At 44.1% G+C, this 23,113-nt stretch overlaps 1 protein-coding gene across 3 annotated transcripts in view; it reads left to right on the top strand.

Moving 5' to 3' along the window:
• Positions 1-23,113, top strand: part of Lar (tyrosine-protein phosphatase Lar) — a 761,776-nt gene that overhangs the window by 492,078 nt on the left and 246,585 nt on the right. For all 3 annotated transcript variants that reach the window (XM_084576898.1, XM_084576900.1, XM_084576897.1), the window contains one exon: positions 19,951-20,195. In XM_084576898.1, coding sequence (XP_084433024.1) covers positions 20,105-20,195 — 91 coding nt within the window. In that variant the 5' untranslated portion in view covers positions 19,951-20,104. The remainder of the gene's footprint in view (positions 1-19,950; positions 20,196-23,113) is intronic.

The following is a 23,113-nucleotide window of genomic DNA, read 5'->3' as shown; positions in this document are numbered from 1 at the left end:
TTCTATATTATAGTAAAGAAAAGGACGTTTACGTTCTGTGACGGTAAGAATAATTAAACTACAGAGAGCAAAAAACAGCCAAACGCCGCGTTCGTCGTGAAGAAAACAAGCTCTTAAAATAGGCAGACATTCAACTAGGTTAAGCGTTCACCATGCCCCGTTTTTTATATTTTCCGTGGCATTCCTTTCTCAGAACAGTTCCAGGCACCCCCTCTCAACAGAGTACGATATCCCGAATCCTTCGCAAAAGCGGTCAATGAGGCAAAGCGCGATTTTCTCAGACGCAGCCGAGGTAACGTACACTATGCGCCGTTCGTCGTCATTAGTTCTGATTAAATGTTTAAGCGGGAATAAACAAAAGGCGTCGTTTTACAAGCTGCACCATCTATCTTAATGGCAACAAAATGTGCCCCATTGCTTTCTTTTCCGTTCCGCACGATTATTCTTCGGGACTGTTTGCGTACCAAGCATTTGTCAGCACGTATTCTCAATCTTTCCACTTATTATCACAGCCTACCTGAAGCTGAGAACCCCCATCGAAAGAAGTGAACAGAAGCTTCGGTATGAGCCCTAACGTCAAGTACCAAAGGCAAATCATTGTAGAAAAAAAATACGTAATTTATTGTTGCCATATATTGTGAAAGAATGTCTATGCACGCCCTTTCTCATGCAGTTGTCACCAGTCAGGTTTAACTTTCGCTCGCGAAGCCTATACTATATTTTGTTACCTTAACTAACGCACCGCCTTGATCAGCCGCCAAATAATTGATAAAGCGTAGTTTCTGTCAACACGTGACTGAAGCGAAATACTTCCAGGCATATTTCTGTCAACAAACGCAGGTACACGTGAAATGATGGCAGTCCCTTAGCGCTAATAAGACCGCTTTGTAAATGTAGTCTAGAACTATATTTTGCGAAGACTCTTTTCACAATTCATTCTTTTTTCTATATCCCGTTGGTGGGCGCATCCTTCCATTCTGGAGTCGGTGACTTATATGCTAGTTTTTATGTCAGTCATGGCGTAACAAATAGGAACTAGCAATAGTATAAAGGCGGTAGATTATATCGGCAAAAAAATGGCCGCAATCATTATTACTCGAATATATTCAAACAAGGCGTCCCCAAATATTACGTTACATTGAAACTGAAGCGGTTTCATGAAAATGTTCTATGAAAATATATATACCGTACTTTTTTTTCTATTTTATCAGTCAGTGAAATAAAAAAATATGATAAACATTCTTTTTAGCTCATCACTCATACGTACGCTGACCATTGGAGCACATGTGTTGCGCATCACAACTGCGCATCAGAACAGCGCATCACAACTGCGCATCACAACTGCGCATCACAACATCGCATCACAAGTGCGCTTCAAAACTGCACATCACAACTGCGCATCACAGCTGCGTTTCATTCTTCACGACCTGCAGGCAGCCCTCATGTTTTTTTTTTTTTTGATACCTGATCCGCTCACCAAATTTCCGTAGTTTTGTACCTTATTTTAGTGCTGTGAAGTGAGATGACGTCAAAGGCTATCAAACAACTTTTTTGTGTCTTTTTTGCTGAAGTCGACTACGACGTGCCGCATACCTTGGAAATTTCATAAACAGACAAAAGAGTAATGACGAACAATAATGCAAACAAGCACGTCTCCTTCCCGGTCGCGTCCCTTTGATGGAAAACTCATGTTACGGAATTCCTGCGTTCCTCTTATTCATTTCGCTTTTGGATTTCACTGGCCTTCTCGTTTCTTTTATTATGCGAAAATATTCCCAGTTATCCCTTTTTACCTAAAGTTTTACTTGCTTTGTCAGCTTCCAGGAAACCTGCAGAGAAGTACTTGGATGCTTTCCTGTCCACTAAAAATAAAACAAAAACAGAAAAAAAAAAACTGCGCGGCATCTCAGCAATTCGGATATTACACGGAGGCCAGAAAAAAGGAGGATTCATATGAAACACGTTCACACAATGAAATGAAAAGTATACTTACAGTCGTAACCTTCTCAATTCTTTTTATCCTTAGTTTTCTTAGGTTGCTTCATCGCATCCTAGGATACGTCTTTCTCAAACTTACCCTCCGTATTCTCTCTTTGTTTTTGCAAGTTAGTCAGGCGCCGGTAGATCCATTGAGGTCTCCGGTAGTGTTGCTAAGCACGCGTGCTGTCATCTGTCGGAAGTTGAGAAATGAGCGGGGGTGTTGCTTGAAATACGCGGCTAAAGTTTATCGCGCCTTCAGTACTTGGGAAGTTTCGTGCACGCTCTGAAAGGACGTTGCTTTTTCGGCGCCTTTCTTGACGTGTTCGGGCTGAAAACTTTTCGCGCTAGAACAACACCTCAGTGACAGCGTTGTTAAGTTACGCTGTACAAGCAAGCGCTCGTGTCAAAAGTTGTTTCGAAATATTTCACGCGAATAACAAGGAAACTTTTTCTAAGAACCTTCATGTTTGACTCGAATGTGTGACATTTGCAAATGCACATTCACTGATTTTCGTTTTAGTTCTGAAAGATAAAGTTGGAAGTCAGGGACACGCAAGTTTTGGATATGGCCAAGTTCTGGGTCAAACTTCAGAAGCTCGTTTTGAAAGAGCCGCATCGATTGAGAAGCAAAACGTTTGCGTCAAAAAATAACAAAAACTTCGTTATTTCTTCCTCATATAATAAATGTACTATTTTAAACCTCCAAAAATAAGCCATTCTTTCGGATTGTGCCCTAAAGCACGATTCAGTTTACATATGTTAGCGCAAAAACCTTCCTTAAGAGATCATCTACTATATTTCCCATTACTATCCCTACTGAAAAAATTGTATGAGGCAATAACCTCACATTTTCTCACACAATATCACTCAATTCACATAAAAAATCGTAATCATGTCGCATATAATTGTATAAGGTCTCATAGCTTCTTGTATATTATCATAAATTATGTACAATAGTTTATGATAATGATATGCACCGTATGAGAGTATATGGGGTTAGATGAGATTTTATGAGGTTATTGCCCCGTAGAACTTTTGGTTCTTCAGTAGGGTAGCTTCTCGGTAAACGAAATAAATAAAGGCTACGGTAAAAAGAACTAGAATAATTCACGTAATATGAGCATTTTATCTGCCTAACGTTTTGCATCTGGCCGAAATCAAGTCAAATTAAAAGCTCAGCTCCAATTCTGCGCAAGTCGAAAACATTTCCACAGTCCTAGCAGTATGAAGTTATAGATTCCACACTTTTTAAAAAAGAAGTCGGAAAACAGAAAAGCAGGAAAACAATTTTTAACAGACACGAAGCGACATTCTATATTTAATTTGATTATAATGAATATCTATAGTATGCCTTCTTCTGACTATGCCTTTGTTCTTCGTGCACCGGAATGCGCAATGTTGCTTAAAACGTTCCACTTCGATATCTATAACTAAAGCAAACGTGTCAGTTCAGACCAAAAACCATTTTATAGCTGTATTGAAGGAAATACCAGGGCATAGTCTACACTCAGAGATCTGCCGTTCGAAAATCGTTCTTGTCGTCATTGTAGTTTGCAAGCACAGCCGATCCTGTGCGATGTCAGTGCATATTAAAGAACCACAGGTAGTATAAATTTCCGGAGCCTTCCACTGTGGCACCTCTCATAGCCTGAGCAGCTTTAAGAGGTTAAACCCCAAAAACCAAACCAACCAACCATAACCGCCAATAGTAGCCATACCTGTACGGTAGCGTTTCATGTTTTCTAGTTTCTAAAATGTCCATGATCAGTTAATGTACAACATATATCTGCCCGTACTAATGTGTTTTAAACTTTTTCTTTCCCTAAAATTATCTTGGATTTAATTGGATTGAAAAAACTTTACTATCGCCACATAGTCTTTTGTTGCATCGTCCTAACGCTCTTGTTTTTTTTTTTTTTTGTTTTTTTTTTTAACAGCAGCATAGACTGTGGTCCTGTCTGACCGAACCATACTCTAATTTAGTGCACTATCTCACGACTGAACAACATTTCTTTTTCTGTTTGGGATCGTTCGAATGACAGAGGTTGAATTTACTTTTTGCAGGAAGGGTCTTGATCAGCGGTGCCTGAAAAATTGTCCATTGGCATCACTCGAGTAAACAGCACGTTTTGCATTCGTGGTGCTTGTGCGGGAACAAAGGATGTACAAGAACGAACCTAGCCCCCGTATTTGACAACCGCCTTAAAAAACTATCATAATAAATATGATAGTTGGTAATCCGAAATACAGTGCAGCTTTGTAAGACCACCTTTGCATACACCTGTATTAAGACGTCAGACACTGTCTATAGCAAGTTCATACAGCCCTTTCTTTTGCATAAGACTACATGTCAGCCTAGCCATTTATTTGAAACTTTTCTTTCTCGTGTTTCAAAGTGATAAATGACGCATTTTAGCCATTACGCTCGCAGTGCCTATGCTTCATTCACTGCGTCAAGTGCATTTTGCAACGAAGATATCTGGGCTGGCGTGAATTCTTTCGGACAGCGTGTTTAGAAGCCGAGCGGGACCAGATGAGATTAGAGACAAGGGATTACAGACGGGGCGCAACTGAGGTTGGCTCTTTTACGCGCGGAGGTTCAAAAAAAAAATCGCGCCGATGATTAAGATATCTGGCAATTAAAAAATTTAGCTCTTCCACCTACGTGCTTTGATTTCGCCCAATACTGAGGCAAACACTTCTACAGAACGTTTTAAAAAGTGGTCGAAGGGTGCTGCCGTATTCACGAGTGGGCTGCGCTCGTAGCACAGGAAATAAGGTGAGGATTATCTCCTACCACTCCAGTTTTACAACCTAGTCAAACCGATATCTCCGAGTGTCGTGAAACGGTCTGCAGGGTGGTGCAGTTTTCTACGAGTGTAGTTTGGTTTACGGGGTTTAACGCCCCGAAGCGACTCCACGCGTTGAGGGACTCCGTAGTGGAGGACTCCGGAAATTTCAACCACCTTGAGTGCTTTAACATGCACTGACATCACACAGTACACGAGCTCCCTGCTTTTCGTCTCCGTCGATAAGCGGCCGCCGCGGCCGGGATTCGATCCTACATCCTTGGGCGCAGTAGTCGAGTTCCCTATCCGCTGCACCGCCGCTAAGGGCGCCAGTTCCTATTCTTACATACTTCCCTTTATCTTCACGCGCACTCGTTCTTCAAGTTACACTTATTTGTCCTTGATTCTCTCTTGTTGACGGCGAAATGAAGAGAAATATGTTCTACTTGCTGCTGCAACGGCCAGTTCCGAGAGAAGAGGTCCATGTAAGGGTTTCGTGATGTCATCACACCAGTAGGAGGTGTTACGAGGGGAATGAACTGCATTTTGTTTTGGCGCATAAGTGGAACGAACTTTTTTTTTGTCTCCATATCTAGATTTAAGTCCCCCATTACTATTATTGTTGTGGACCTATATGCCGTTAATGTCTGGCGCAGAAAGTGTATGATAATCTTTATTGAGCGCAGGTTATAGGCGAGAAGGAGACAGCCAGTGCAATCCAACCCTGGGTACAGTTAAGCTTGGTCTTTAAGTATAGGATGCGAGATCATTTAGGATCCTCGAAGGTACCGATACTCCAATCACCAGACTGTGCTCCGGGAGTATGTGAATGGTCACGGGATGTTGAGCAGTCTGGCGCCCCAGATTGACCAGGGCCGACTGTGATAGGGTGGCCCGCTTTGCCATCCTGAAAGCATAAAAAGTTCGTGCTTGCCTTCATTTTTCTGTTTGCACAGCCGAGTGTGATTGCTGGAGTAGACAAGCAATAACACTCGGCAAGTTTCGAGCGTGACTCGTGGAAATAGGTAGAACTGCGTAATAGTTTTGGCGTCTGTCAGAGCAGCAGCGGAAGCGGCAGGTCATTAAAAGTTGTAAATGCCTTAAAAACACAGGTGACAAAGTATGCTACATCCTTCCTAAGGCTATCTAGATTTAAGACTTTGCTATAGATGCGCGTTTAAAAGCCAGACATACCAGCTTTTTCTTGCTTGCTTGACTAGGTTTTAGCCGTTCGCATTCGCAGCCGTAGCCAAGGCCAATGACGTTTCTCTCCCTCCTCCTTTCAATCCTATAAAATCCGAGAGAAACGCACCATACAAGAAAACTATGTGCTTACTGTCAGCAGCTGTCTGCGGCACTGGCGATGACACGCGTGATTGAATGTAAATCGGTTCATCGCACCGGTTCGCCGATTGACACATGGCGGCACATCCCAAATCACCCGAAACGCAGCCATAACTTAAACAAGAAACAAGGATTTTACGCTAGGGTAATTGAAGCTGTGAAACGCAAACGTGAAATTTTTTCCAAATTTTTGAGCACATAGTTTAGTATCTCTTTAAGCGATTAGCTTTCTTTCTTCAGCTGTTACTTGAAATTAGGCTTTCTTGAACATTGAAGCACAATATAACACAACCAACTCTCTAAACCAAACTACTAATCGCGGCGAACCCTTGCACAAGAGCGTTATTGCTTGATCGAACCAGAGGTCTAATTTTGCATCATTTGATTGTGTTTTTGTTACACTTTTATAGAGCATTTCTCATCTAACTTATTTATTGATTAATTATTGATTATAATGATTTAAATTATTTGATTGATTGGTTGGTTGATTGATTGATTGATTGATTACTTGATTGATTGATTGATTGATTGATTGATTGATTGATTGATTGATTGATTGATTGATTGATTGATTGATTGATTGATTGATTGATTGATTGATTGGAAAACCTAGTAACGCTCGATAGAAGCTTCAATCTGGCTAAGATAAACCTCCCAGCTAGACTCTGAGCACGTACTTCGCGCACCGATCGTCGTGGCTGCCCTGCTTGGTTTACTGCACGTCTTCTGTGGTCGTATTTCAGCGGTAAAGCACGGGGTGCGTTTCGGAAGCGCAGTCAGCTCAAGCAGCTGCACAACTGCCGACTTGGTCACGCCCGCTCAAATGGCCCTAATCGAGCTGATGCGCTGAACAGCCAGCGATGCTGCTTCGTCCTCTATTCCTTTTGCACGTGTACGCATCGGGCGGGTTTATCCACGACCGTTGAAGTAAGCTAGCAAGGTGTGAATAGGCTCATTTCTTCTATTTTGAAGCGAACAGCTTCACTAGGCTAGTCAACTCCGAGTCTCGCGTGTGCTTCTTCGTTAGAAAAAGCCACAGCTGCGCATGCGCAAACCACATGACGTCACAGGAGGACGTCACAGCCAACTTGGGTCTCTCGTTTCACATGGGACGGTTATGACAGAATCAGCCTGCTAGGACCCTGGCATTCAAATTGCCCCTATAGGCCACTAAGGCACGTTCATACGGGTTGGTTAAAGCGGGGCTTTATATGTGGGCTGAGGAAGGAGAAAAAGAGACGAAGAGCGCTCGGTCACCCGCAGCTAATGTTTTCGCTCAATATTTGCTTCAGCAGCGTTGAACCCCTGTAATGTTTTGCCCCCCCCCCTCCCCTTTGCCTTTTTACATTATATTTTTGTACAGTTAACACAGACTTGCAAAGCAAATACCTCTTTCATGGCATAGCTCCAGTCACACTTCAATGAGCTTCAGTTTTTAGTTCATTGATGGTAATTAAGATCATAAATCAGCCTGTGTTGCACTAGACCTTCATATATGGCGAAATGTTAACTATGATCGAAATACTGCTTTTTCGCATTTAGGATAGCTCGGCGAGCGTGTCTATAACAATGTGAAAACGTTCAAGAAGTTCTTGTCTGGAGTGGTCCTGATGACTCAAAAGACACACACTTTGCTATATTTACCTTCAATACAGCTCACATGTATGACTACAGATAATAGAAATAAAAATTAAACATGGCTTAGCTCAGCAGTGTCACATTTACGCAGCTCACTTCCCTGGTAGCTCTCCTGGTGCCTACAATCTTAAGAGTCCAAAATAAGCCACTGTTGATATCTACGTCCTAAAAAGCATGCAGATGAACGAAGCGGAATATAATTACACAACTCCTTTCCTACGAGCAAAATTTAGTGCAGTAATCGCCGATAGCATCGTAACAAGCCATAGCTGAGACATCCTTCGTTTACCAACAGCTGTCCAAGTACAGTGGCACACAAATGAACCTCGGACGTATGGAAGACACATTTTCGACACATGAGTAGCGCATGAGTGACACGTGTGCAAGACATAAGCCGCAGAGTGGTTGCTCTTAATATGCTGCCTGCTCTCTGGCTCTAGCACAATATTTGCCAAGCTTCTAGAGCTTAAAGCGTTAGTTTCTGATCCACTGGACGGGCTCATAACGTATTCTCAATGTTCCAAATCCCGGGAAAGTTAGATTTTTTATCTCTACACCCCTACATGGCTGAAAAGCAGAGCCCTTGGTCTCTGAACTACTGACAAAGGCTCTACGTGCGAGTCGGTATTGGCAAGGAACTGGCAAGTATTGCACTGTGTTTGTCCTGACTTTATCGTCGTGGTATCCAAGGAAAGGCTGCTAGTTCTGACTTATATCTGTTAACAGCGCCCCTCCAGGTTCGGCAGGATTGACGCTGGCGTAACAAGAAGTGCGAGTGTGCCACTATGACTGGTCACCGATTTACGTCACATGTGACGGCGCTACATCGCTTAAAGGCAACGTACCACGCTGAGGTGCCACTCCGACTGATCAACACAGATGGACGTCACATATGACGGCACTACATCGCACAACAGCAATGCACCACGCTGAGGGTTCCGAACACGGTGATGTCACACGCAACATACCCGGGGGAATATGAATAATGAAGAATAAACAAGAATGTAAAATAGTCAGAGCAAAGCGCTGTCACTGAAACTCGCATTACACAGCGGTAATCGTCACCAGCCTTATTGGACAATAGGCTTTTGCAGGGCCCAGCAGTTGCAATGCGAACATCTTGCTTAAACTCCAACGACAGCTCATCTTAGATTGCGAGTCTGAATATTCTTTATAAACTATGAATATTTCTACGGTTGTCCCTCTGAAATTCTGCTTGTCTTGTTCACCAGCGATAAAACGCAGCATTGTTCATTTAGGCGAGAAATGTTAATAAAAACAGCACGATGAGAAAATACTATATCGACCACTTGGACATGGATAACTAAGATTATTATGGTTTCAGTAAAAAGGTTACGGTAGAGAGTGTGGCGCAATTTAGCCTTATATCTCTCGCGTATTCCGCTATGTCACAATGCAAAAAAAAAAAAAAAAAGACAATTACGTAAGCGAAAATGGAGCGTTGGAATAAGTATATGGTCTGATGTGTCCTAAGAGTCGTTCTTTTTTGCACGTTAATGCTCATCCAGCGGTTTCCCTTTAAAATGCGGCTGAAAAGGGCAGATAAATTTAAGCAATAATATATTCCTTTAAAACCTTGCTAGCAAGCAGTTAGAGCTTTTTGTTTCAATTGGGAAACTTTTTTTTCTTTACGAGAAATTCTCACGGGATGTTAATAATAGCAAACATAGCGTTCACTTTCATGCTGGCACACCTACGCGTACCAGTGCAAACCGAAATGGGGGCAACAATACGATTGAACAAAGTTCTAGCTAAGCATATATACAAAATAAGAACATCATAACTACAAGCTGAAGGAGCGTGGGTGGCGTCACAAGAAAACTCAAAGGACTCCGTTGCTTCATCTGAACTCGCAGGTCTTATGTCGAGTAAGTGGGCCAGAAATATTCAATTCTGCAATACATATAACCTTCTATTGGTTCCCAAAGAATATAAGATTGCAGAAGACTTCGTGCGGAATGTTATGTGAACAATTTTCTCTCAGACGCTCTTTTCGCTATTATTTCTCGTCGTTCTTGTTCTCGAAAGTACGTTCTCCAATTTCGCTCTTGTAACTGATATTTTCGTCACAGCTTTGCGTGTGAGCCTCCCACGCTGGTACTTTTACTAGTCTCCTCCCACGCATACTCGAAATACTCTGCCGACGAAGTGAAGTAACCTTCCACAAGGGAGGATCGTAGAAATACCATAAAGAATAAATTGGGATATAGGGCGGGAGGGGCCCAATACACCTGAGTCTGGAGTAAAAACTTGTTTTAGTGTGCCGGGGGAGGGGGTTGGGGACGGGAAGGAGGATGTGTCCCGCCGATGCTGTCGTTCCCGACCTCGACCTCTTTCCTTACTCCCTTTTTCTACTGGGTTTGGCTGGCCACGCGACCTATCACTGAACTTTCAGCCCGCCTAGACACGCAGCCAGGAGCGCAGAGAGACTGGTACCACTGGATAAGCCCTCTCCTCTTTTTCACATTTGTCGCGCTTTGCTCCCAGAGCTACTGAGTCGCTGTTAAAACTCCCCTCTCAGAGCAATGAAATAAAAAGCGATTATTTCTCTGTGTCATGAGTCCCTCCGTTTCAGGTGTTCAGAACAGCAAATTCAAACATAAAACATCACATAGCTCCGCACCTGTAGTTATTCCGTTTTCTCTAATTCACAACTATGAGCTAGTTGATTGGTCAATATATAGAAAGAGTGTGCAGCTTCAAATGTGCGGAAACTACAGAAGAAGAAACGCCGAGAAGCGTTACGTTCGTTATTTTCTAGCTCCTGTGCTTTTTCTAATTAGATGTTCTGTTTATTTAGCGCGTGTTCCACTGCCGTAGTCAAAAACAGTAGCGTCGATCTCAGGCTGCAAGGGGATCACATGGGGTATCTTACAGTCGCAGGTTCTCTTATTAAGCTGATAACCTGCGTTATGAAGACGCAGATTGCGTTGCGTGGTTTGGTTTCTCTGTCAGCGACTTCCTCCTGTTCACAGCATGGTAGCACATCAGCGTGGTATCAGCGCCGCGTTATTCGCTCTTCTCTGACGGTTCTTTGTTTATTAGGGGAAGCTTCGAGGGTCAATTACGTTTGGCGATGATAATTGGCAAGAATAAAGTTCATAGAGTGAAATGTGCAGCAATAAATTCAATTAAGAGAGTTACGATGATGAAATTGACCCTAAAAAGTTGACTAAGTAGCAGTCTCCACCCAAAGAGCTTGCTAGAACGCACCTCCACGAGTATCTAGAGATTCCTCCCTATCGTCGAAGACCTGATTGATACCTTGTGTATTACCCTTCTCGCCTACAATCAGAAACATCTTTTTCTTGTTACTTTTACGTTCACCAGACTACTACTAACTACCATAAAAGAGCTAGACAAAAAAGTTGGCTGAAGGCTTAGCTTGGTTAATCCTGGAAGGTTGCGAAAGAATTACCCTTGGCTGCGCCTTGTTCGGCGGCTGTGCCCCGACTACTGCGATGAGCCGAGCCACAGCCCCATTTATGTTGTTGTTGTTGTTATGAACTTTATTTTTGCACCGATGTAGAGGCCCCCTACTCCCCGCCCCCGGCACGCAGGCCTATGGGACCGAGGCCGGGGCCTCCGCGACTAAAGACAGGCGAAGTGACAGTGTTTCTTTGCGGCTTCAGCCGCCAGGCGGACAGCTTGCTGCTGGTTGGCGGGGGACTCGCTCCGCAGTAGCAGTTCCCAGGCTTCTCTACTGTTTATGTTTTCCTTGGCGCCAGGGGAATCAAGACATTGCCAGATTATGTGATCAAGAGTACCCCTTTCTCCGCAGGTTTCGCATTTATCGTCCGCCTTTTCCTCCACTTGCGTGTGGAAAAGCCAGACGGGACTTGGGAAATTCCCAGCTTGCAGGCGCCGCCAAGCGACGGCCTCCTTGTTAGTTAGCGTTCGGTCCGGTGGTGGCAGGGACCTTCTGCTAAGTCTGTAATGTTCTAAAATTTCCTTATAAGTTTGCAGCCTCTCGTCCCTCCCATCGCAATCAGGCGGCTCTACGGCTGCCCGAAAGTAGAGAGCTCGGGCTAGCTCGTGCGCCGCCTCGTTGCCGGGGACGGACTCGTGCGTGGGGGTCCAAATAATTCGAATCTTTCTTTCAAGTTTTCCTTTCTCTAAAATTTTGGCTGCCTCCGTCGAGACCCTCCCTTTTCCAAAGTTCCAGACAGCTGTTTTGCTGTCACTAATAACTATGCTGGCTTCCGTTCCAACGCAAGCGAGCGCTATTGCAACTTCTTCTGCCGTGTCTACATTTCGGCTTCTAACGGACGCGGCGGCGGCGGGCACGCCGCGGCCGTTGACGACCACAGCCACCGCCGCCCCCGACTTCCCGCTAGCCGCGTCAACGTAGGCGACCTCCCCCGGCTTCATTTTCCCCGCTTTCTTTGCGAGCGTCTCGGCCCTCTTTTGTCTCCTCTCCGTGTTGTACGTAGGATGCATGTTTTTAGGTAGGGGGGGGGGGGGGGCACTATTATATATTCGCAACACTCTCGTGGAATGTCTACTTTGTGGCTTGTTCCTCTATCTGAGTCCCACCCAGCCGAAGATGGTTCTGCTTAATCTTTCTAGTTGCGCCATGCGCACAGCCTCCGCTAGTTCCGTCCAATTGTAGTGCACCGCCATTTCGAGGAGGCGTTCCGCCTAGCGTGACGTCACAAACAGTGAACGCCCTCTCTCGGCTGCGACACAGCGCCGTGTATGGGCTCGCCGCCACCACCTGATGGCGCGAGCAGGGGCCCCGTCTCTCGGTCAGGCGTGACGTCACACGGTCACGTGAAAGGTGATGTATGGAGGCGCCACGACACGCCAAAGGCTCGAAGTGCTAGCAGTATTGCTTTCGCAATAAAAGCAAAAGGCGACACATCCGCCGACATATGCTAGACCAACCGATATTTGATTTGTACTACATCAGTCTGAATCGATTTATATTCAGCAAGCTGCCACCTGATGAACAAGACATTTTTTACAACACACGCAAGCTCTGAGTTCTGCAAAAGCTAATTGTTTTAAGAACTGCTTTTTTTCCTGAAGCAGTACAAGAATGTAACGAATTGCGACCAATCGTTTTTCAAGTTTTTATCCAAACAAAGTTGTCTTGAGTTGCATTGTATTCTTGAATTACATCCGTTATGTTAACATTCCTCGAGTTGAAATTCCGACGTAGGTATTTTGTCTATTTTGTAGCATAGCTGCTTTACACTCTTCAGCCTTTTCATTGCATACCACTCCTGCTAAGGCCAAATCATGGACCCTCCGATGGATTCAATGAATGAATGAATGAATGAATGAATGAATGAATGAATGAATGAATGAATGAATGAATGAATGAATGAATGAATGAATGAATGAACATTTTGCGGATCTCCGCAAACGGAAGTTGAAAGTTCTCCTTTTTGTTCAAGTTTGGGAGTTTGCGACCGCTCACTCCTGAATTTTGCCATAACGGCTCCTGTGGTGCCCGTAACAACTGTTAGACATGCGTTAAATGACGACTGCCGAACGGTGCTGCGCCCTTTCAACAACGAATTAAACCGCTTTAAAGGGCGTCAGGACGTTCACTAAGTGAGGCGCTTTTTTGCCGACAGAAAAAAAAAAATTAGTTCGCACCAAAATAGCTCTGCACGAGACCATAGAGCCATGAACAAGAAAACTGGGAGGCCTGAAATGCGCAGAAAAGTTGGAGCGCAGCACGCTTGTTCCCTTTTCCCTCGTCACGCGAGACCTTTCGAGAGACAGCAGTGCCTCATCAGGCAAAGGGTAACGCCTCCATAGAACAATGAAGCATTCAGCTTGCCATCTAGACAACTAAAATGCAGATGAAATGATCGTACCGCCACCGATATTTCAATATATATACATACCCTCAACCTACGAACTACATCGTAATAAAACACCACATGTCTTGAATATGGTGTTCTGAACTCAAGAACGATATACTGCTGATAACCTTGCCTGTCGGATGTACCGGGACGCACAGCACTTTCTAGAGAAAAGGGGTGATCAAATTTCAATTTTATACAACACAGAAGCATATCTGGATCCGATTGAGACGAGGAGGGAGGAAGGCGGAAGATGAGGAGGAGGAAGAGAGGCAGGGAGGTTAACCGGTAAAAGAAACCGGTTTGCTACCCTGCACTGGGGGAAGGGAGTGAGTGTATATAAAAGCGGTGGGTTAAGACGAGGATGATAAAGCTATATCTTAGTTGCACTGCACGGTCAACGCACATCACGTCGTTGCTGCAGCGCTCCAAACCTTCAAATAGCGAGTGTGGAGCATTTCGTTACGAGTTCATAATCGAATTCATGTTCCTAACTATCCAGAAAAACGCGATGAGAAATTTTTGTGAAAACGGAGGACCTCCGTTCCGAGTAGCCTCAAAAAATGAAATGTGTGGTTACTTATAGCGTTGCATCTTATTTCTTTGTTTGTTCTGTGCCTCCTATAGATTTGGAGATGGGAAATAATAATAATAATAATAATAATAATAATAATAATAATAATAATAATAATAATAATAATAATAATAATAATAATAATAATAATAAAAATAATAAAAATAATAATAATAATAATAATAATAATAATAATAATAATAATAATAATAATAATTGGTTCACAGGGAGGGAAAGGCGCAGTAACTGTCACACTTGCTATGTGGACACCCGAACCGCGCCGTAAGGGAAGGGATGAAGGTGGGAATGAAAGTGAAAGAGAGAGAGAGGAGCCGTAGTGGAGGGCTACGGAGTGATTCAACACCGCCTAGAGTAGTCTAGGTGGTTGGTTGGTTGGTTGGTTGCTTGGTTCACAGGAAGGGAAAGGCGCAGTATCTGTCACACTTGCTCTGTGGACACCTGAACCGCGGCGTAAGGGAAGGGATGAAGGTGGGAGAGAAAGTGGATAGAGAGAAAGGGGGCCGTAGTGGAGGGCTACAGAGTAATTTCGACCACCTGGGGATCTTTAACGTGCGCTGACATCGCACAGCACACGGACGCCACTTCGTTTCGCCTCCATCGAAACGCAGCCGCCGAGGCCGGGATTCGATCCCGGGAACTCCGGCACAGTAGTCGGGCGTCTTACCACTGCACCACCCCGGCGGGGCTAGTCTAGGTGGTGTTGAGTAATTTCGACCACCTGGGGATATTTAACGTGCGCTGCTGACGTCGCACAGCACACGGAACGCCACTTCGTTTCGCCTCCACCGAAACGCAGCCGCCGCGGTAGGGTTCGAACCCGGGAACTCCGGCACAGTGGTCGGAAATAAGGAGCGCAAGGTGTATTTTATAGCGCTGCTTTCCTTTCACGGGATCGTGGGCTGTAAATGTGGAGCATTTAGCGTAACTTCACCTTGGGCAGATGAATGTGCTAATTCCCGCGAGAGCTTCTGCAGATCGTCTGCTGGTCACACGTAATTACTAGGAACGATAGTAAGTATAAACAATTGGTTACTTTATGTCAAATGCCATAAGTATTTGCGCCGTACTGTTGCGCTGCAAGAAAGACGCCGGAAACTCAAATATGTTATGCGCAATGCGGGCGACTTCCAAGTCTGTATAACGTAGCTTAAGTCAGCGCAGAACCGCACAGATTTCACTTTTTTTTTTTGTGCGCAGTTTCATGAGCAAAATTAATGGGAATGCTTAATAAAGTAGCATTTTCTTCTTCTCAGAGCTATTTTTACTCTGCTTCTCAGGTTTCGCAAATCATAAAAGCCTTGTAAATGCATGGTGCAGCAATATTTATATCTGCCTATTTAGCGCCGTACAATATATTCGTCGACAAAAGCAAGACTATGTCGTGAAAAAATGAATCTATTCACCATCTTACATATTTCTGCACAATTTTCACGGAGATCCCGATGCTTTTAAAAGGGAGAATTATGTACCGTGATACTGAGTGCTGCCTTAGAAACCAGTTCGTTCGGCAGAAATAAATCACTGAGCAATAATAGTGATCATGGCGAAACATGGGGCATACTTATCCGAAAGTTGCCAGCTGTATAAAAGAGCATCCAACTCTCAGTTTCTGCATTCCCGCTGCAGGGAACGCGGGATATAACTACCCTAATTGATTATTACCGTAACTGAAATGCCTCTAATGCACCCTATCCCCGAAACGCATTGCAAGAATTTGCATAAGATAATCTTGAGCCGTCTGTTGTCACCCTCCCTGATTGGTAAGGGTTGTGACGAAGGTCCTCCCAGAATGGGGGTGTGAAAAGAGAGATCAGTCGTCCAGTCACGTCCTGTCCAGTGAGCCGGTGCTCCATTTCCGCCTCCGTTTCCATCGACAACCTACGAAAAGCCCCAGACCACGCCGCGCTTCCTAAAGAGAGCGTTCTTCCGCAGTTGCCATGGAGACGGCGCCGCCAACGCGCGCTTTTCGCCTTTGGCCACCGCGCGGCGCGCCGCACTTTGCGGCCGGCGGAGGGCGCCGCGTTTTCTCGCGCCTCGCGCGCGCGTCTGTCGCGTCGTGTCGGTTCCGACGGAGGGCAGACAGTGGCGGCGCGGCACGGTTTTGTGATCGTCGCGCCTACATCAGCTGTGCCGTCCGCGCGCGGCCGCGTGGGTCGTCGCGCCGCCTGCGCTAGAAATGCGCGAAGACTTCGATGGGAAGCTCTGCTGTTCCGTGCGGCTCGGCGGAAGCGCCGGACCGCGCAGCCCCCACGGACTCCCGGGACACCACTAAGTGCGCGGAATCATCGCTCATCTTAGGAATATGTGATTCGAGCAAAGGGAGGCGAACCAGCGGCAGTGTTTGTGCGTGCGTCGTTGCCTTCGCCGTCGTGCTTTGTTGTTGTTTGTTACCGTGTTTGTCTCCAAGTGAACTGGTGTTGTTCGAGAGTTTGCGTCTGTCTGACTCCCTCAAACATCGCACGATAATCATCATCATGTGACACCTGACCAGACTAAAGGAGTGTTCATTTCACGTCGAGTGCTAATACCCTAAGGGCTTTCAGAAGGGAATATTTCACCTCAGGTGCTTTTCACAGCGGCTCACAAGGAACCAAGTCTTTCTTCTTCTTCTTCGGAGCGTTCAACTTTGCTTCGACTTTTGGCGAACTTCAGAGGTGTTCAAGATATCCGCAAAGATAACTGTCTCTATTCGCCTAGTTGGTCGTTGCGACATTGTCTTTCTTTGGGGCGTATCAACTCTTTGTGATTCCAAAGAATGTCTACTCAGCAGTGTGCTGCCATACAATCCATGCAATCCTCTACTCAATCAACTCGTCCCTTCTTGTGACTCTTTCATCCTGGTCTTTTCTCAAACTGTAGTGTTCAGTAGGGAAAATACTTCCTCGTTGCTTCGTCAGTAGCACAAAGTTTTAGACTTCGGACTCATCTCGGCGTTCATCTGTCACTCTGTTTCACAGCCCTTTCAATACATAGCCGTGCTTTAGAAAGTACACAGCTTGATGCATCGTTTAAGAAGATCGTGTTTAAAGCCGGTACATACCTCGTTCGAGACTCAGGCATGCATCTGGCAACCACCCTCAACGCCTCACTCTATATAGCAAGCATCGTGCAACCAAAAAGATCCACTGTCCAGCCCAGGTGAATAGTGTATTTTTGTTCAAATGTCTGCTCGTTATCTTGTTCGACATTGCCCTGAAACGAATATATGTATCGCAGTGTCATCTTAGTTCGTCGGCATACCCGTTAAAGCACACAGGCCTGAAGCTGTATATGGAGTCATATTGAATTATCTGCACCTTATGCCTAAAGATAAAATTGTTTTCTGGCAAGCGAGAATTTTTTTTTCGATAATCAAAGTGACCAAGGAAGGAAGGACTAGCCACCTGTTGCCATTCATGTACCCTTATAAACACAAGAAGATTGCACTTCTCATTCTGCACAAGAGTCACGTTGTGTTGCCATTAGTGGAAACAGAACTGTTGTAAAAACTTCGTTTACAATGTTTGTGACAATCTTCACATTACACTAAAATATATTCTTGCATAACTGTAATGCCTTGGTGCCGCAATGTCAAGGGTGATAGAGTAAGTCCTCATAGTTTGATAACCACTTAGTGAATCACAAGAATAAGTTAGCTACGTGCAGGAGTGCACCAAGTCTCCTAATGACGTTTCGGCAAGAGTACTTGCCCTCGCTAGGGCTTGTAAAAACTGTAGTTAACAGTTTGAGGTTTTCTTGCCACCCTTCTTTATTTGTATTGTGCTGCCATGAACACCTTGTAACCGCATGTTATATGTCGTGGTACTTGCTGAATTAGTTCTGTTATCCCATAATTATCAGTGCTGCAAGGATTCGTTCCTTGGCTGTTCGCTTTCGTCCAACAATTGTCTGTTCTGCATAACTGGGGTATCCTGTCTACCGTCACGTTCCTATATGGGGTGAATTTAATTTGCACTTCCCGTATTTCATTTTTGTTTAATTATTTACGGGAGAATATTTCTTAACCATAATAATTTGGGAGCTTTGTATTTTAGCTTACTCAATCAGCTAGCTAAAACATCGTTCAGAATATGACCAGTGAAAAGGCTGTAAAGGTGGGCTATTCTGTGGCGCTTTTGAAATTTGTTCTTTTGATGTCCCATTCTACAAGTGTCAAAACCTGGCCTACATGGTCACCGGCCAGTTTCAAATGGCAACTGTTTTTGCCACTGGCAGTGTCAATTGGGGATGCCCACTTTGGTCAGTGTTTCGTTGGTAATGATGGCTACACCAACCTAATCAATCCGGTAACTGGTCAGGCCAGTGAGCACTTTCTCAAATAAAGGGGAGGAAGGACGATATATTGCTTGTTGGAAATGAACCAATGCATTAAGAATTCCCAGTCGGAAAACAAACTGCAGACAAATTTCTGTTGTTACGACAGAATTTCTGTGCGGTTTTTGACAGAAAACCTGTTGTGACTACATAACTTTCTATAGTAACATCAGAGCTTTCTGTGATTACAACTAAAAAGTACCACAGAACTACAGACAACAAAAGCCTACTACAAAAGAACTACAGAAAACTACTACAGAACAACAGGAAAATCTGGTGTTTACGACAGAACTGCAGAATATTCTATCATATTTTGGACATGGTTCTGTAGCTTTTTTCGACTGGGTTGTTTTTGCGTGTAGCCGTTAACGAATAGTATTTATACTTTCACCACTCCTTGGATACTGTACCTGCCATCACGGTTTGAATCGAGCTTCAAGGTTTCTTATTTATTGATAAAGTTTAAAACAAAAAACAGTTCACATAGTGTGTAATTATGCTAGAGACTATTAGAGTAATAAAACAGGGCAGTACAGAAACCACCAAGTAGTTCTCACTACCCCTTTCAGCCGCTTTGTCCGTATCTTAAGACATGTAATCTATCACTACTGAATCATTGTTCACAAATGCCCCGTCGGGATAGTGCAGTGCATTCTACTATAGAGCCTAAGGATGCGGGATCCTGCCGCGCCGGCCGCTTTTAGATGAACCTTCATAGCCTGAGTTGATATGGGAGGCTATACATCATAACAACAAATTAAACAGATTGTGCAGAAAGGTGGACGCAGTAGAGACCTTCCGAAATCCTAATATGCATGGATAGAATTATTTCATGTCAGGAATGTGAAAAAAAAATGTAAAATTTTGTATTCGAGATGCATGATGCCTTCTATGCTATCGGTGCGTCATGTCTGTGTGAAACGGGATCCGATCTACACAGGCATGATTGCTAGTTCAAGAAAGACTGCCAAGCTCCGATACGTACATTCGACAACCAAACAAAAATCGTATAATATTTTAGCAGTGACCTTTTTCTGCACAACTTTGATATGCTTCCTGAAAAGGTTGGAAAGTTAAGGTATATCTCCCTCATCCTCTAATCCGTGTCCTCGTAGGACTTTACCCTGGACTGAACAAGGTAAAGCGACATAAGTTCACACGTAGACGCCCGATGTGTGAACGTTTCTTTTTCCTTTGCACCTGCCTGTGAGTGAATGCGTGCCTGCGTGGGAACGCGTGCCTATCCCACGTAAATACTCGAGCAACTAATGTAATAAGTTTAACGAGCAACCAATGAACTCTGTCAAGCAAACCAGTCTCTACCTAAGATCTTTTTTTTTTTTTTCGCGAAGAACATAACTCGCAATTCTAGCTGGTATTCATACCACACACTTGTCGCAAATACCCGCCGCAGCAGTGTTTGACTTCCCTGCTTTGATTTTCCACGCAGGCAGAGACATGAGTCAACAGCACGTCTAGGGCCGAGCGGCAATCGTCCACCCCTCTGCGACAGCGCGACCCGAGGTCGTCGCGCCAACCGTTAGCGGGATCCAATACGAGGAGGAGGAGGCGAGGATGTTTACTCAGCCGTGTTTGTGTTGGTCATGATCATGTGTGTTCTGCTCCGGATGTGGTGCATGTTCGCCGCCACGTACCCAGTGATTTATGTCTCCGGTCAACTGAGCGACAATGAAGGTGAGTGAGCTTGATCCTGCACTTATTTTTTCACGTATAATTGACTCTCTGTTGGCGCAACCAACCAAGCCTTGGGATAAAAGTTATCTAACTCTGGTACTTCTTGAAGAAAACGAAAGAAGGAAGTACTGCTCAGTTTACGAAGGAATACATTAAAGCATTGTGTAACATACAGTCTTTGTCAAATTATACAGAGTGTACAGCCCAAGGCATTTACTTCTCAGCCCTGTGACGGAGCTCATTGTTTACATTCAGCAATACCAATCTCGCAGGTCAACAAATATATTTCCCTCACCCTTCTTCAGCACAGGTATTCCAGGAATGCTTCTTGGAGCCCAGTTTGCAGTATTAAAATTAAACCCCCTCAGGCTTTAATTTTTGCACGGCATGCCTAAGGACGATGACATTGTGCTGAGTTTGTTCACAAATTTTTACAACAAATCAACAGCTGCATTCAAACTGTTTCATCACCTAGGAATGAAGCGGCTCGCGCATGTAAATTTTAGGCTGACTAAGCTTTCTGAAGCAATTTGGCTTCGAATCAGCTTATTGCACCAGGATTGCATCCTTGACTGTTGGGGCTGGGCGCCTTCAACATGCTTGGATAAAGGTTTCGAAAAGGCACTTTTTACAATGATGTCATATATTACTACACGTGTGAGCATCAGTAAGATATATAGATTTTTGCACTCAATGCATTTTATTTGATAGTTTTTACGTCGTCGCACTATAGCGTTCACAGAACTTTTTGCATGAGCTTGGGCTTTCGCAACAATAGTTACAGCCGGTACCTATTCGTGAAGCACTAACTCTCTTCATCTAGTGATTGTTTCTAAATGTCACATGAGCTCATTTAGAGAAAGAAAATAGAGTTTTAATGGCAAGAGGGGTATAAATAAGGCTAAAAATGTGGCTCGTGTACTTTTCCCTCCGCATGTTTGAAATGATTTTCTCCGAACCAATGTTTTCGTGCTCTTGCACTCTGAGCAATCAAAGTAAACACCAGTAAGAAAAGCCAAGTAACGCAATGCACAGTTATACCTACTGTAGCAGTCCAATGAAGACAGGTCCTTCCGGTTCTTCCCATTCACTTCGTTGCTATCCTACTGTTATTTTTGTGCTGCTATACATAGTATATATACGTGCCTTTATATACCTGAAAAAACGTCTTTATTTAGAAATGTCATACTTTTAAAGCATTAGCTCAATTAACTCATGAAGCCTCATTCTAGAACATTTTCGTTAATTGCAAAGTAGGCCGCTTCTTCAGTCTTACTGTAGTTCGCATCAAGGTGACAAAGAAAATCCGCCCCCGAGATCAGTTTTATGCACTATGCTTATTCTGTGGGAACCTCAATAGCGGAGTTTTCTTTACGCTTTGTGAATGCATGCGAATCAGACATCCTTGGCCCTATTGAACGGTTAACCATGCAATAGGTGTGGGCAATGAAAGACAAGGCAAGCACTAAAAAGCGTTTTCATTTTTTTCCTGCTATTTTTCGTGCTCTTTGATTCCTTAATGTGACACAATACCAGCTCGGCCATCTTTCTTTCTTGCTTGGTAAGAGTCAGGATGCGCTCTTAGAGTACCTAATTTTGATTCATCAAGACTACAGGTTCTCACCTTTCGAAAAGTTCGAAAGTGACGACTTATGTAATCTCGGAGTTTAATGTTTGCCCTGCGGATACATGATCAAAATCTCTGAATAAATTTAGCGTAACTGGAGAGCTTTATGCTCAGCTCACTTCGCAATGCCCTTATTCATTACTGCCGTTACCTGCTTTATAAACTTTATTACTTTATTTGTTATCTGCATGAGATGCTGAGATGAATGAAATTTCAACGCAGTGTGTTTTGTGCTTGGAGTGATTTTGTGCCATTTATCAGATTCTGCCCGTAGTTCCAATTACAAAATATCGGTGTTTAGATAAACTACATAGAAATTACTTCTGGTCGTCTGGAGCGATTCCTGATATCCCATAAAAGTGTAAACGCCCATCATGTATGAAGAGTAAATTGAATGTATTTTCGCCAGCCTCTTATGAAATACCCCTAAGAAGTTATTAAGGGTAATCAAATTAAATTGAATTACTTACTGCATAAAGATAGCACAAATTCTCGGACATATCATATTGCACCTGGAGGTGATTAATTAGCGGCTGCAGTCCTTGCAGAGGGTCTATCACGATAACATGAAGACTTCTGCCTGACGCGTAGGCTCTGCCTCAAGTGGAGTGTTACTGCTAACAAGCACGCTTTACAGGAACAATAAGGAGCTTCTTCGGATCTAGATCGCGTGTTCTGGCAAGCACTGCAAGCTTCGGTTGAAATGTGAGCAATAAAATTGAAGGAGAAACAAAATAGCAAGAAGGCTTTAGTTACGGGAGATAGCATAGCGGGGCTCTTCATACGTGCTGCCATTCCTATAACGTGATTTTGGATTACTCATCCTGCGCGCTCACTCGTTTGCAAAGGGATATGCTCTTGCGCTACGCGTAACGTCGGTAGCAAGATATTACGGAAATAAGTAGCGTGGAAGACCCTTACTTTGGAACACTCACACAAGTCAGGATATTACCTGGCTTATCTGTAAGCATGAAAAGACGTCGACTACCGAGCCCGCTGGTGTCGACGCCTGGCGGCCGGGTCGCGAGGCAGAACTCCTATCATTGTCCGTTCCATTTGCATTCATTCGTATAGTTTTCATACAGTGCCTACATCTGTGCATATTAATGCACATCCTAAATAGATATTCATGTAGTATCGCGAACATGATCGATGCAGACCTTGCATGGAAAGGTCATGAGGACCAAATACTATAGGGGAATGTACGATCTATAGGAAATCCTATAGGTTATCTGCGAAACAAACTTTCGAAAGCTCCTGCTGAAGTTAAATTACTCGCCTATAATTCATT

This window comes from Amblyomma maculatum, chromosome 8 (genome assembly GCF_055883805.1).
Source record: "Amblyomma maculatum isolate TAMU_Amacu chromosome 8, ASM5588380v1, whole genome shotgun sequence".
Lineage (NCBI taxonomy): Eukaryota > Metazoa > Arthropoda > Arachnida > Ixodida > Ixodidae > Amblyomma > Amblyomma maculatum.
This window is presented reverse-complemented; position numbering and strand designations above follow the sequence as displayed.